General features: G+C 32.4%; 1 protein-coding gene across 1 annotated transcript; it reads right to left on the reverse strand.

The window, feature by feature from the left end:
* Nucleotides 1-10,306: 10,306 nt before the first annotated feature.
* On the reverse strand, nucleotides 10,307-11,828 carry LOC143201153 (uncharacterized). The gene is made up of 2 exons (XM_076412056.1): nucleotides 11,275-11,828; nucleotides 10,307-11,172 (listed from the first exon to the last, which is right to left on the reverse strand). The coding sequence occupies exons 1-2, from the start codon at nucleotides 11,687-11,689 to the stop codon at nucleotides 10,307-10,309; spliced, it is 1,281 nt and encodes a 426-aa protein (XP_076268171.1). The 5' UTR covers nucleotides 11,690-11,828.
* Between the last annotated feature and the right edge of the window lie 509 nt (nucleotides 11,829-12,337).

The following is a 12,337-nucleotide window of genomic DNA, read 5'->3' on the forward strand; positions in this document are numbered from 1 at the left end:
ATATACTTACTATTGAACAGGCTATAGAAAGGCTTTTGTGGAAACTATACAGACTGCTGGGTTTCATCGGCTAAATAAATTATATCCATAAAATTTAATTATTTTACTTCAAGATTACTTGCTGGACATATTGCATCTTGTACAGTTTTGGCGTAACGAGTTACCTTTTTGATGGGCTTCGACAACAAATTTTATGCCTTTCATGATTATAGTCTGTATTCATTGAATAATTCAATAATACTAAAGGGAAATATTTTATTTTATGTATAAAAATGCCAAAACCATGAAATTTGGCAGTTAATATAGGTCGCTTAATAGCTGTTTACATTAGGGGTGTTTGCCACCGAAAAAAATATCGATATTGCGATATACTGATATTTTAAAAAATGTCGATATATCGCTTTCGATATTTAAAAAAAAGCGATATATCGATGTATCGGGGAAAAAATTATCGATATATTTTTGCAATAAGTATAAATATAATATTTTACCAATTTAAAAAATTTTAGTTAATTTATTTTGCATAAACATCGAAAATTACCGGATAAAGAAAATATCGATATATCGATATAACGACCAAAAATATCGATAATTCCTCTAAAAATATCTATTTATCGATATTTTTTCCGCATCCCTAGTTTATATTTATACCTTGGCCAATAGATTTCGCTGATGAAGCAAGCACAGTAACTCAGTAATTCATCATATTATAACACTATTTAACATTCTTGAAAAGAAATACAATCATTTTACCTGTTTTCCAAAACTCATCCTGTTTTTTCCTCTCTTATCTCCTACTCTTGGGTTTTACGGCCGTTTTTCTTTTTCGGTTCTTTATCCTGTTGGCATCTTCGCCGGCTCGGGACTATTATGCGCGGGAAATTACTCAACCGCAAGTGTCAAAGGTAATGCGGCCGCTAAGTATGCGTCCTCCCTAAGCCGATGACGTATCACGGCGGGTCCCACGTTGTAACCAGTATTCAACCGATTTCGATTAATCAAGATTTTACCAGGCCCCGAGAACGTAACACACCGCCAATTGTCATGCAAATTCACCGGCGAAATCATTATCTTGCATTTCAGTCACTATAGTTCGGTATAATGGGCATTTAATTTCTAATGAATTATTACTAAAAGTAACTATTGTCTATAATCTCAAGGAAATCTTAACTCAGTCAAGATATCTTTCATTCGACTTTTTGTCATCTCTATTTTATTAACTGAAGTCACTAGTGGAAGATTATTAGAAGATATAAAAGAGTGTTTGCTCGCGCAGCAGCCTCTTTGCACAGAACTTTCTCATACCCAAATATTCGTGAATGATATGATGTACACGTTCAGCTGATATCTTCAGAGTGTCTGCTACTTCATTCAAATTTAATTTACAATCATTAAAAATCATTTTGTAGATTTTTTAAATGTTTTCGTCGGTAATAACCTCTTTTGGGCATCCATTGCGTTCACCGTCTTCGATGCTCATTTCACCACGTCTAAACTTAACATACCGATCCTTGATGGTTGATTTTCCTGGGGCAGTGTCCGGAAACTCGGCATCAAGCCAAATTTTTGCTTCAACTATATTTTTTCCCTTTAAAAAGCAATATTTTGCAATTCCTTTTTATCAATTTTTTTCACAATAACAAAAGTTCTAACTCTCAGCTTCACTCAAAATGCTATAATTCACAAACAAATGATCCGACAGCTGTCAAATTTATACACACATCTTTTGAGGATTTATGATAACAAAAAAACATGACAAACATTTAAGTCGCCTTTTTTCGGACAAAAATCAGCTTTTGCCGGCGCTTTTGCATATCTTTCGTTCGATTTCTATTTTGTTAACTGAAGTCACCAGAGGAATATTATTAGAAGATATAAAGGAGTGTTTGTGTTTCTTACAATAATAGACTATCAATAATCTAAGAAACTTATAGTCATACAGCTTCTTCATTCACCAATTATTAGTGTTGGGAACTATCGACTAAAATTCACTATCGACCGTTTCAGTCAGTATTTTCGGTCTGACTGATTTTATTACTATTTACTATCGATTGTTTCAGTTGTACTTTTAGTTAATACTTTTGGTTCTCCTTGTTTCATCGACTGATTTTGAACGTTCTGGCTCTGTCGTCCTAGTCGCGATCTTGACAAAAATGTACCCAGTTTATGCTTATATAGATTTATATGTAATATATCTAGTTTTATGAGTTTTTGGTAGTTTGATTGTAAATAACAATAATATATTGTATATTAATATTATAGCATTTTGGTATGATACTTTTCAAGATTGTTAGTGTATTAAAGATTAAAATTGGGAATAATATATAGTTAAAATATTTTGACTGTTTTTAAGGCAATACTATGTAATATTTCGATTACTTTCTCGATTTTTGTTAAAAAATATTTCCGTTTAATAAGGCATTTATATAATTTCATTCAGATTATTTTTAATTATGTCATGGATTTTTTTTCTACGATATATTTAATTTTTATATAGTATTTATGGTTTTTGTACATCTTTTGTTTTTGTTATATTGATTTAACTTTTATTGTATTGTCTATATTCATTATAAAATATTATTGAAAAACAGCAATTAACACACGAAAATACAATAAAGCATTTGTGAGGTATTATTCCATTCCATAGAAAAATTTCATTCCTTTTACAGATCATTTACAGATTCACAGAACATTCAATTAATTCTACTTCTAAATTATAATTAGAATAATAATTAATTTAGAAGGTAACTCTACTTCGTTTAAAATTAATTAAATTATAAATTGCATGTTATGTGTTAAGTTAGTTCATGAAGGAATTTATATATCTCCGTCTCGCTTATACTATCGTTGGAAAATATAAGCACATATAAAATTAACTGCTCCAAGCAATTATATCCGTCCTTTCCTGTCTCACAGGAAAGGAGTCGTACATCTTCGTCTGATATCACAAATTGGAAGAAAAGTCGAACTGTGCATTTTATTGAAAATAGTAATTGCTATTTTCAGTCGCTAGTTATTTGACTATCGACTGTTTCGACTGTTTTCAGTCGATAATTCCCAACGCTACCAATTATCGATATTAGTTTCAATGATATAAAAGTGGTGACTTTGTAATTAAAATAATATTGTATCAATATCCTCTATAATGCCTCTTTAATGTGAAAAAAATCCAATTATTCAGTATATTTAATTTAACATGATAATTTGGAGTTTATTTGGACTGAACATAGTGTCCCTCATAACATTTAAAAGTTATATTTAGTTTTGTACATTTTAAACTTTCATCTATTCATCGATATATGTTACGTCATCTCATGAAATCATAGTCTGCTGTAAGTTTCCGAAAACCCTTTCCTAGATGCACATGATTAAGTCCGTTCCTCTCTGTCATGGACAGCGGTCAGCGAAAGAGCTTAATGAGGGCTCGGGGACTTCTAGAATAAATTAGGCGATAGGGCTAAGTTATTCCGGATATCCCGGATAATTAATTTTCCGAGAGTTGTCCAGATTTGTCCGGCATTTAATGGTTTTGCGTAAACAACGGCTCCGCAAATATCCCTCTTTCGTTGACTTTACAAAATCCAAATATTTTGTCTCCTAAGTGAACTGTACAAGATCGGACCTACAAGTACAAGATCAGATTCAATTAATTAGAAATTAATTTTTGTTGTGATGCTAATTTCCGCGATTTTGGGACATGTTATGTTTTGTTATTATTATAAGTTCTATTTTAGTAATATTATAGTATATTATAACATTATAAGTATACTTTATGGAAATTCTTTACATTTATTGTAGAGAAATTTGACCTTGTATTTAGTAGAAAATCTTCTTTGTCACGATGGAATTCCAGTATTATTTTCCCACATATATTTTTCCTGTTTGGCTTTGTAGACTTTACTTAGTAGGTATTGGGCCTAAAAATTATATTTAAAAGGTTTTCAACAGATGCTCTTATTGCGTATTTGTTCACATCCGGTGCATTTGAAAGCTACTTCATATTGAAGTCTCACTAGCAGGCTTTACTTTTCACTGTCATTTCGTCGAAGTATGAAAAAGTAATTGTTTCAGTGCGATAAAAATATATACATCGTATTAGCAGGAGGTTTTAATTTATTTTGAAGAAAAAGGCTGGAAGTCAACGAATGCTGTGTGAAGCTTATGACAAATATGCCTTATCAGTTTCAACATGTAAATACTGGTTTGGATGTTCTAAAGTTATGATTTTGACACCAAAGGCATTCTGGAGCGGTAAAAAAAATTGAGGACGAATATTGAAGGCTTTACTCGTTGATAAACTATCTGAAAGCCCAGCAGAAGGTGCAAAATTGCTGGGAATATTACAAGAAACTATTTCCAATCACTTGAATAATATGGGGATGATCCAAAAGCTTAGATATACAGTACCGTATGAACCGAAGCAACTTTAATCATGCATGAAATGCTACTTCAACGCTGAATCAGCCACAAAACCGTATATCCATGGCTCGATATGGTATCTGCATTTGGTGAGATCAGTTAGGTGTGGTATATTGTGGGCTACCAAAATCTAATTAAGCCATCGATACGGATCACTATCGACTACAATTCACGCGTTTGAGACATGTACTTCTTATGAAGATACAAAAAAAATGGCTCGAATCGTAGATGGCCTCAAAAATTACGTCGTTTCATCGTTTGTAATAATGCGTATGTGTAAAAATGCATATGTAATATTATATGTATGTGTAATAATAGTTGTGTATAAAATATTAAAAGTAGTAATATAATAATACTTTAATTTATAGACCCAGTATTTTCTATAGGCTGCGTCTTTGTTCCTATGTACAAAATTCTTGTAATCTTATATTGTCTGAGATTTTTTTAATGATTCTTTTTGCGTCCAGAGTGTTTCTTGTAATATGCCTTTTTTTCTTATTCTAGTCGATACGGTAAAATTCATTCTGAACTATTGCTCCTTCCAATTTAGTCCTCTTCTATTGCTTGTGTATCTGTCTTTGGATTTTCATCAATTAGTACAACTATAAATAATCTTGAGAAAAATTGTTACTATATAATAAATTTTTAAAAAAATTATTCATATAGTTCCTGTCCGATTTCTGACTATACTTTAAATTAATAAAATCGTATCGGGCATATTATTTTGACCTGACTGAGGATATTAAATCTAATCGTCATGCCAAGCCCAGCCAGAAGAGTACAGAAGTACAGAAACAGCTGGAAATTTTTAAAGGAAATGACTTGTAAAAGTATGGACAGCATTGTAAAAGTTATACTATTTTCAGATTACCGTAATAACTTCTAAATTTAAAAAAAAATCGATAGGCGTCATGCGATGGGGAACACAATACCAAGAAGCGACCAAACAAAAGTATCACTAATTCCCGTATTACATTTCCAGTTTTCGTCCGATGTCCTCGTGAATTTCTACTGTTATTTGATTTCCCAGGAGAAAATTGTTTTTCCAGTCGAGAAACGCGACCGGCCCGATTGGAAATTGTGTAATTAAAATTTTTCACCCGAAAAGCAAATGTCTACCGGATTATTTTTATTTTCTCTTTCTCTGACAATAATTCGATACGTTCTAGAGAATGAAAATAGGACAGAAAAAAAAACGAAACGAAATTAGTTTGCCATTCTGTTTTTTTTTTCAACCTTGATAAAATAATAGCCCCACGAAGATGGCGGAGGCATTTTATATTATATCGTGTTAAATATATTAGATGTAAAAAGTGAAAATAGATTTTTTGGTAAAGATGCGAAAGGCCAATGCCAAGGCCAATTAATTTAATTTAATTTAATAAATTTAATTTAAAAATGTTCCACTTAGTATTGTAATTATGAAATACTCAAAATTGCATTTCCGAAATTCGTTTTTTATATATTATAAGAAAAAATAGAATGGGGAAGTCCAAAATACTTTTGGAAACTTATCGTTTTTATTTCAATGATTTGAAGGTAGTGATTTTCACATCAATGATCAAAATCATCCTGCAAGGCCAACAAAATTTCCAAAACACTTCAAAACATTGAATTTTTTAAATTCTTTGGAGAAAAACATCCAAAACTCTCAAAGAGTGTTTAGATACTTCAACACCTTAAAGCTCTTATTGCTTGACAGGAAAAAACGATGCAGTCCACAGGAATCATCAGTATCGACACTGAAGTAAAATATTTATGGCCATAATGTTTTGCTGTTCATATGGTTCATATTATCAAGGTGTAATGTATTACAAGCTACTAAGATCGAACGAAACTGTTACTGAAGATGCTCTCTGATGCTAATAGATTCTATTGAACATCAAAACCAATATTGATTCCTAAAAGACTCTAAAGAAAGAAAGAAAAGAAGTGCATATTGATATAAACTAAGATTTATTTAAAAATTCTGTAAGGAACAAAATATATGCTGTAAATATTCTTTATTTCGCTCAAAACTCGACTTGATTTACTGTAGAAATAATAAAGTAAATTACTCGAAGTCTTTCGATTATTAACAATATTCCCTCGACTCTATTAAAATGTACTGCAATAAAAATATAGTAACCCCCACACCCATTAGTTTTTTTTGGAAATTCTAAAAAAGTGTTGTCCACTAAAAATGTTGAAGCATTATACTTTGCAACAACACTAGAAAATTAAAAAAAAATTAATTACAAAATTATTTTAGGACAAAGATCATTTATTTATCGTCATGTAAGTTAATAAAACTCCTAAATTTCAAACCTGTATATCCTCTAGTGTTAGAGAGACCACTGTAACTTGAAAGAATAACTATAACTCTATTTGTTGTAGATTGTTGAATGGTTATATGAAATTGAAAGAGGTATCCTCAACCCCAATAAATGCAGATATATCCTAACTGCAAATTAATTACCATCGTTAGGCGATTTAAACTTCATCATGTTGATCCCAATGAGATGACGCCGCGTATCTTACCATCTGTGAAATAGTTGCTATTTTCGCTTCCATTTTGATAAACATATTAGCAATTGTCCTTTGTTCTGGACTTGTTTAATTAATTACTAACTATTAATGTACTTAACAAAACCAATCCAGCTTTGTAGTGACAAGCCTGATGTGGTATTTGACTGAAAATATTTGCATGTTTTTTTTTATTTTGATATTCGATATAGCACTATATAATCAACTTATCACAACATGAAAACTTAAGATAACCAAAAAAGGAATACGATCATTAACAATGAAAAGTCAAAGTACGAATATTATTTTCTTGCTAGCCCAATATAAACAGCAACACATCTATTAAATACGGTGTAATATTAATTTACGTTATATATAGAGTCTATTACCGGAAAGTTCTATATATAGTGTTATCTGAGACCCGAAAAACATATCGAATATCCAAAACCACTAAAGTCCAAATATCAATTTGCTTTAACGTAAGAAATTTCTACGAGAAAATAGAAACATATCGATTTACACGTTGTAAGTAATTGCATCAAAATTGAAGCGCCATAGAGCCCGAGAGTGCTCTTAATATAGGATATAAGTTGAGTACATTTTTATTTTAAACTCGATATATAAGAGAGCAATTTACCGTATTATTATTAACGCTATTGGTTTAGTTCGAATTTAAAGTTCTAACTAATAACATATAATTAATAATTCATTAATTTCTTGCTACATATAGGCCATTCGAAGTTATTTTCTACATACGTCATCCAAATTTGTGACATCAAATCGTCGCTATGTTGCCGCATCAACTCTCAACTCTTAGTTCAGTTTGGCTTTGACATACAACAAATTTCTAATCTGAATAGAATAATTGAACAAAAACGTTATCAGATAAAATTGATTTTAACATTATAGTAAATTTAAAAACTACAGTTAATTCTACAGCCACAATAGTTTATATTTTAGAGTTATAACTTGTTATCGCTATTGCTTTTAAGAATTTTGCATACGTCTGACAACCGGAAGACTTTGACAGGCTCGTTCGTTTAGGTGGTTCCACCAATCAGGCAACATTTTATCTCTTTTTAACTAGAACAAAATGAAAAGGAAAACATTGTCTGATTCTAAATCAAATTTACAAATTGCGGCAGGCAATACATTAAACATCTTGATGAAGTAGCTCCACAATCTGCCCAGAGGGAAATGAGTCTTTGTTATGTTTATATTATACTAGCTGACCCGACAGACTTCGTCCTGTCAAAAAGATTTGTAATGTGGCAGTTTTTGTGCCTACGTATTTTAAAAAATTCTCCTGAACAGAACCATCACCCTGGTGATAGGGCGTTGTGAATAAAAAATAATTAAATAAAACATATATAAGGATTGAAAAGTAAGTAATCGCTTTATTGTTAATCATGTGAATCATAATTATTATTATTATTATCATTATATTGCTTTGTGGTATACGATGTTTTTTGTTTGATTACCTGGCGCATAGATAAACAAATCTGATGGTTTTCCAACACGGGAACAGGCAACATACAATTGACCATGTGAGAAACATGGGTTTTCTAGATTAATACCACAAACACTTAATGATTGCCCCTGGGACTTGTTTATAGTCATAGCAAAAGCAAGCCGTCAACATGTCTATAGGAAATTTGCCATTACCAATGTCAATGAGTTGTTTAGAGAATATGTTTCCAGATTGGTCATTTTGCAACTCGACACGCATATTCTTGCTTAAATGAAGTACTTTAACATGTTTCCACAAATTGGAGGACTTTAGACATGCATTGAGTTCATCAGCTGGCGTTGATCGTGGAATCACTGGCAATGTTTGACGAAAATCTCCTGCTAATAAAATCATTGCACCACCAAATCGGTTATTATTGCTACGTAGATCTTTTAAGGTTCTGTCTAAAGCCTCCAAAGATTTTTTATGTGCCATCGTGCATTCATCCCAAACAATCAATTTACATTGCTGCAAAACCTTTGCCATTGCAGAGTTCTTCGAAACGTTGCAGGTTGGAGTTTCATTGCTTTGCATATTTAATGGCAATTTTAGTGCTGAATGGGCTGTTCGACCACCTTCAAGCAAAGTTGCTGCGATTCCCGACGAAGCGAGTGCAAGTGCAATTTTATTTTGTGAGCGAATTGTTGCTAATATTAATGAAATAAAAAAAGTTTTTCCTGTACCACCAGGTGCATCTAAGAAATAAATCCCTCCAGTTTCATCATTTGTTACTTTCATAAGAGTTTCAAATACATACTTCTGTTGTTCATTTAACAGTGGAAGATTTGTTTGAATTAATTCTTTCAAAGCGTTGAGATCATACAGTCTTTCTCGATGCAACTCTTGGTTAAAAGCGTCATGCATTGGACGATTGGGCGCGGTCAGGCCTAATTGAATTAATAGTTTGTTTGACATTATCAAGCACATGTCCTCAATTGAAATCAATGCTTCATTGTAAATTTCTTCACTGATTTGTATATTTGGATTTCCCATTCTATTCCGTATTTGATACAAAATATCATCACACATATAATCTTTGTACTTCATCCACAAATCAATTGGGTTTGATGGGAAGCATGTAGATATGATTATAGAAAACAATGTTCGTATTTGATGAGTGTGTGATGATATTACAGCATCATTGAGAGTTTGATCCCAATGAGCGTCATTTTCAAGCAATTGCAAACGTTGACAGGCTTCTCTGTAGGATCCACACAATTCACCATCAACAGTTCGTAACTGTTGGAATGATGTTGGGCCACGTACATTGACTAATAGCAGTCGTAAATAAAAACATTCATCATTGCTTGGATGTACTGAATAAATCCGGCCAATCGCATCGGTGGAATATACATCTGTATATCCTGGAACTGGTTTTCCTTGTTTCCGTCGTATAAATCTCCTTGAGGATTGATTCCAGGTATAATATTTTGGCATTTCAGAATATAGCAATGTTTGTGCGAAATCATCGTTTTGGCATGTCTCAAAAAAACTGGTTAATGTAGTAGATGGTGGCTGAGCAGCTCTTTGTACTGCGTTCTGTGCTGTAAAATACACTCTTTGTCCATTTTCTAAATGCACAGCTAAGTGAACAACAGAAGGGTGTCTCTCATGAATAGGAAAAGAAAATATTCGCCAAACTGCTTCATTACTACTGACATAGCGGCCCATTTGGTATTGGGTAACTTCATCATTAGAATTCCCTGCACCAATTCCAATCACAGCCATATCACTCCCTTTGGTTACATATTTGCAAATGTATTTAATCGATTTCACTGAATGGCAAGATTCAACGTTGATGTGTGCTTTGAATGTCTTTGATAAAATGGGTGAATATGGAACAATCCAACGATTATCTATTTCAATATCTTGTTAATTTAATTTGACAATTGTTGATTTTCCATTGTCTGCTGTCGATCTGCGACGATACAATGGATAACCGTCATTACCAGTAATTGTTTCCGATATTAATGTCCGTGGATATCGTTTTGAACATTTACCATCCATCATACACGGTGAATTTTGATTAAGAGTTCTACAGGGACCATGTATCATGTTTTTGATAACTACCTCATGCAATCCAGGATCTACTTGTACATTAGGGATTTCAGCTGATATCACTGCATCAACTTCATTTGGCCTTATCTTTTCAACCAACCAAATCAAAATGTGTGCATGTGGCAATCCTCGTTTCTGCCACTCCACAGAATACATCCAGCAGCGTGTCTCACCAAACACATTATGTTTTACGATGAAATTCATTAAAGATTTCAACTTTTGTCTAAAGACTCTGGCTGTAATATCATGACGATCAATGGATGATTTCCCAGGTAATAACTCCTGCTTAATTTCTATCCATTGCGGATTGAATGTAAATGTGATGAACAAATCTGCTGTACCATAATGACGAACATACGACATGGCATCTTGAGCATATTCGTGCATATGCCGAGGGCTTCCGATGTATGTTGCTGGAAGAATAGTCATCCGACCGACATTCTGTGCATTTCCATCAGTATTAATCGCATCTCGAAGGTGAATATACTCTTCAGATCGGAGTTTGGTTTGATTCAACCTGATGAATGTTAATCTCTCCGTTTCAATTTTAACATACATGTCATCAACATATTTGTGATATAATCGCCGACATTTCAATATGTGATTATCTGCATTTTCCCGAATCATTAGGCGGTATGAATAATAGTTCATTGAACTGACTTTTTTGTTGGTTTCAGAACCTGTAAACAGATTTTGTTTTAATAACATTCAAATATAAAATTAAAATACATAATATAGTGACTGAGATATTATCGCCATAGCTAAACTAATATTTTAGTTACCTGTAATGGGATTTATCATTTTTATTGATAAATCGTAGCCATCTTCACCTTGCCAAAATATAATGGGATATTGCAGTGCATCATATGAGCGGTGTGTTTCCTTTATAGGTTGTAATTGAAAATTCCGACGATGTAAAACAATATCACGGGATTCCAAGTTTTCTCCAACTACAACGATAGCAACTTCATCAATAGTTGGTGCATTAAAACGTCTTGAATGTTGACCTGCAGGTGTTTTATCAGCTCTGATTACAATTTTGTGATTATCGGATGGCATCAGATCCAGGGCAGTTTTAAACAATATAATCAATTGATTGTGTTGATGAAATAAAGTTTGTAATTGTTCTACAATAGACCTTTTTACTAAATTGTTATGTGCACAACGCAGATCAATTTCTTGTGGTGAATTGCCCATAAAATAAATTTGCAGGAATTTGTTGTCGCTATCTGACACTGGTAACAGTGAACCTGCTCTGTGATATATTTGCCCTTGTATCTGTAAATAAAAAAAATATTATGGTGTGGTATAAATTAATGGATTGTCAATGATCAAACTTAAATAATATTTGATCTTAAAAAGTATATATTTAGTTTTAACTAATATCTATCAAATATAAAATATAATAAAAGTGTCACTGAAACTGAATCACCATATAATATGATGACTAAGTGATATATTTCGTAATGATTAAGAAATTGAAGATTAGTAACACATCTTAACTTTGGTGACAGAAAATTTTGTTCGCTAAAATAATTATGAGTAACTGCTATAATACATACCTTGAAAGTTGGCTTAAAATTTTCCCGAACTGCATTTGTTGCCCCAAATGAAGTCATTTGAAAGCAATTGTTATATTGTTGAATATGTGTCAAAAAGTGTATAGAATCTGTTCCTATTCCTGAAACCAATGAGTACAATGGTTCTGGTGGTGGATCCAATTGTATCAATTTCACTTTACCATTTGCGCAACACAATCCATTGGCATCGTTTTTGTATTTTAATGCCTTACAGTGTGAGCAAACCAAGTTCATAGAACCAATAACAACACATTGGTAGTTACTG

Source organism: Rhynchophorus ferrugineus, unplaced genomic scaffold (assembly GCF_030347505.1).
Source record: "Rhynchophorus ferrugineus isolate W39M unplaced genomic scaffold, kcgeb_rfMv2 rfM1, whole genome shotgun sequence".
Classification (NCBI taxonomy): domain Eukaryota; kingdom Metazoa; phylum Arthropoda; class Insecta; order Coleoptera; family Curculionidae; genus Rhynchophorus; species Rhynchophorus ferrugineus.

What these genes read in the sequence shown, in the direction of transcription:
- LOC143201153 (XM_076412056.1), bottom strand. Translation starts at nt 11,689, where the DNA reads ATGGGCAATTCACCACAAGAAATTGATCTGCGTTGTGCACATAACAAT. An exon ending in AATGATAAATCCCATTACAG is followed by an intron (nt 11,173 to 11,274) that starts GTAACTAAAATA and finishes ATCTGTTTACAG; the next exon opens with GTTCTGAAACCAACAAAAAA.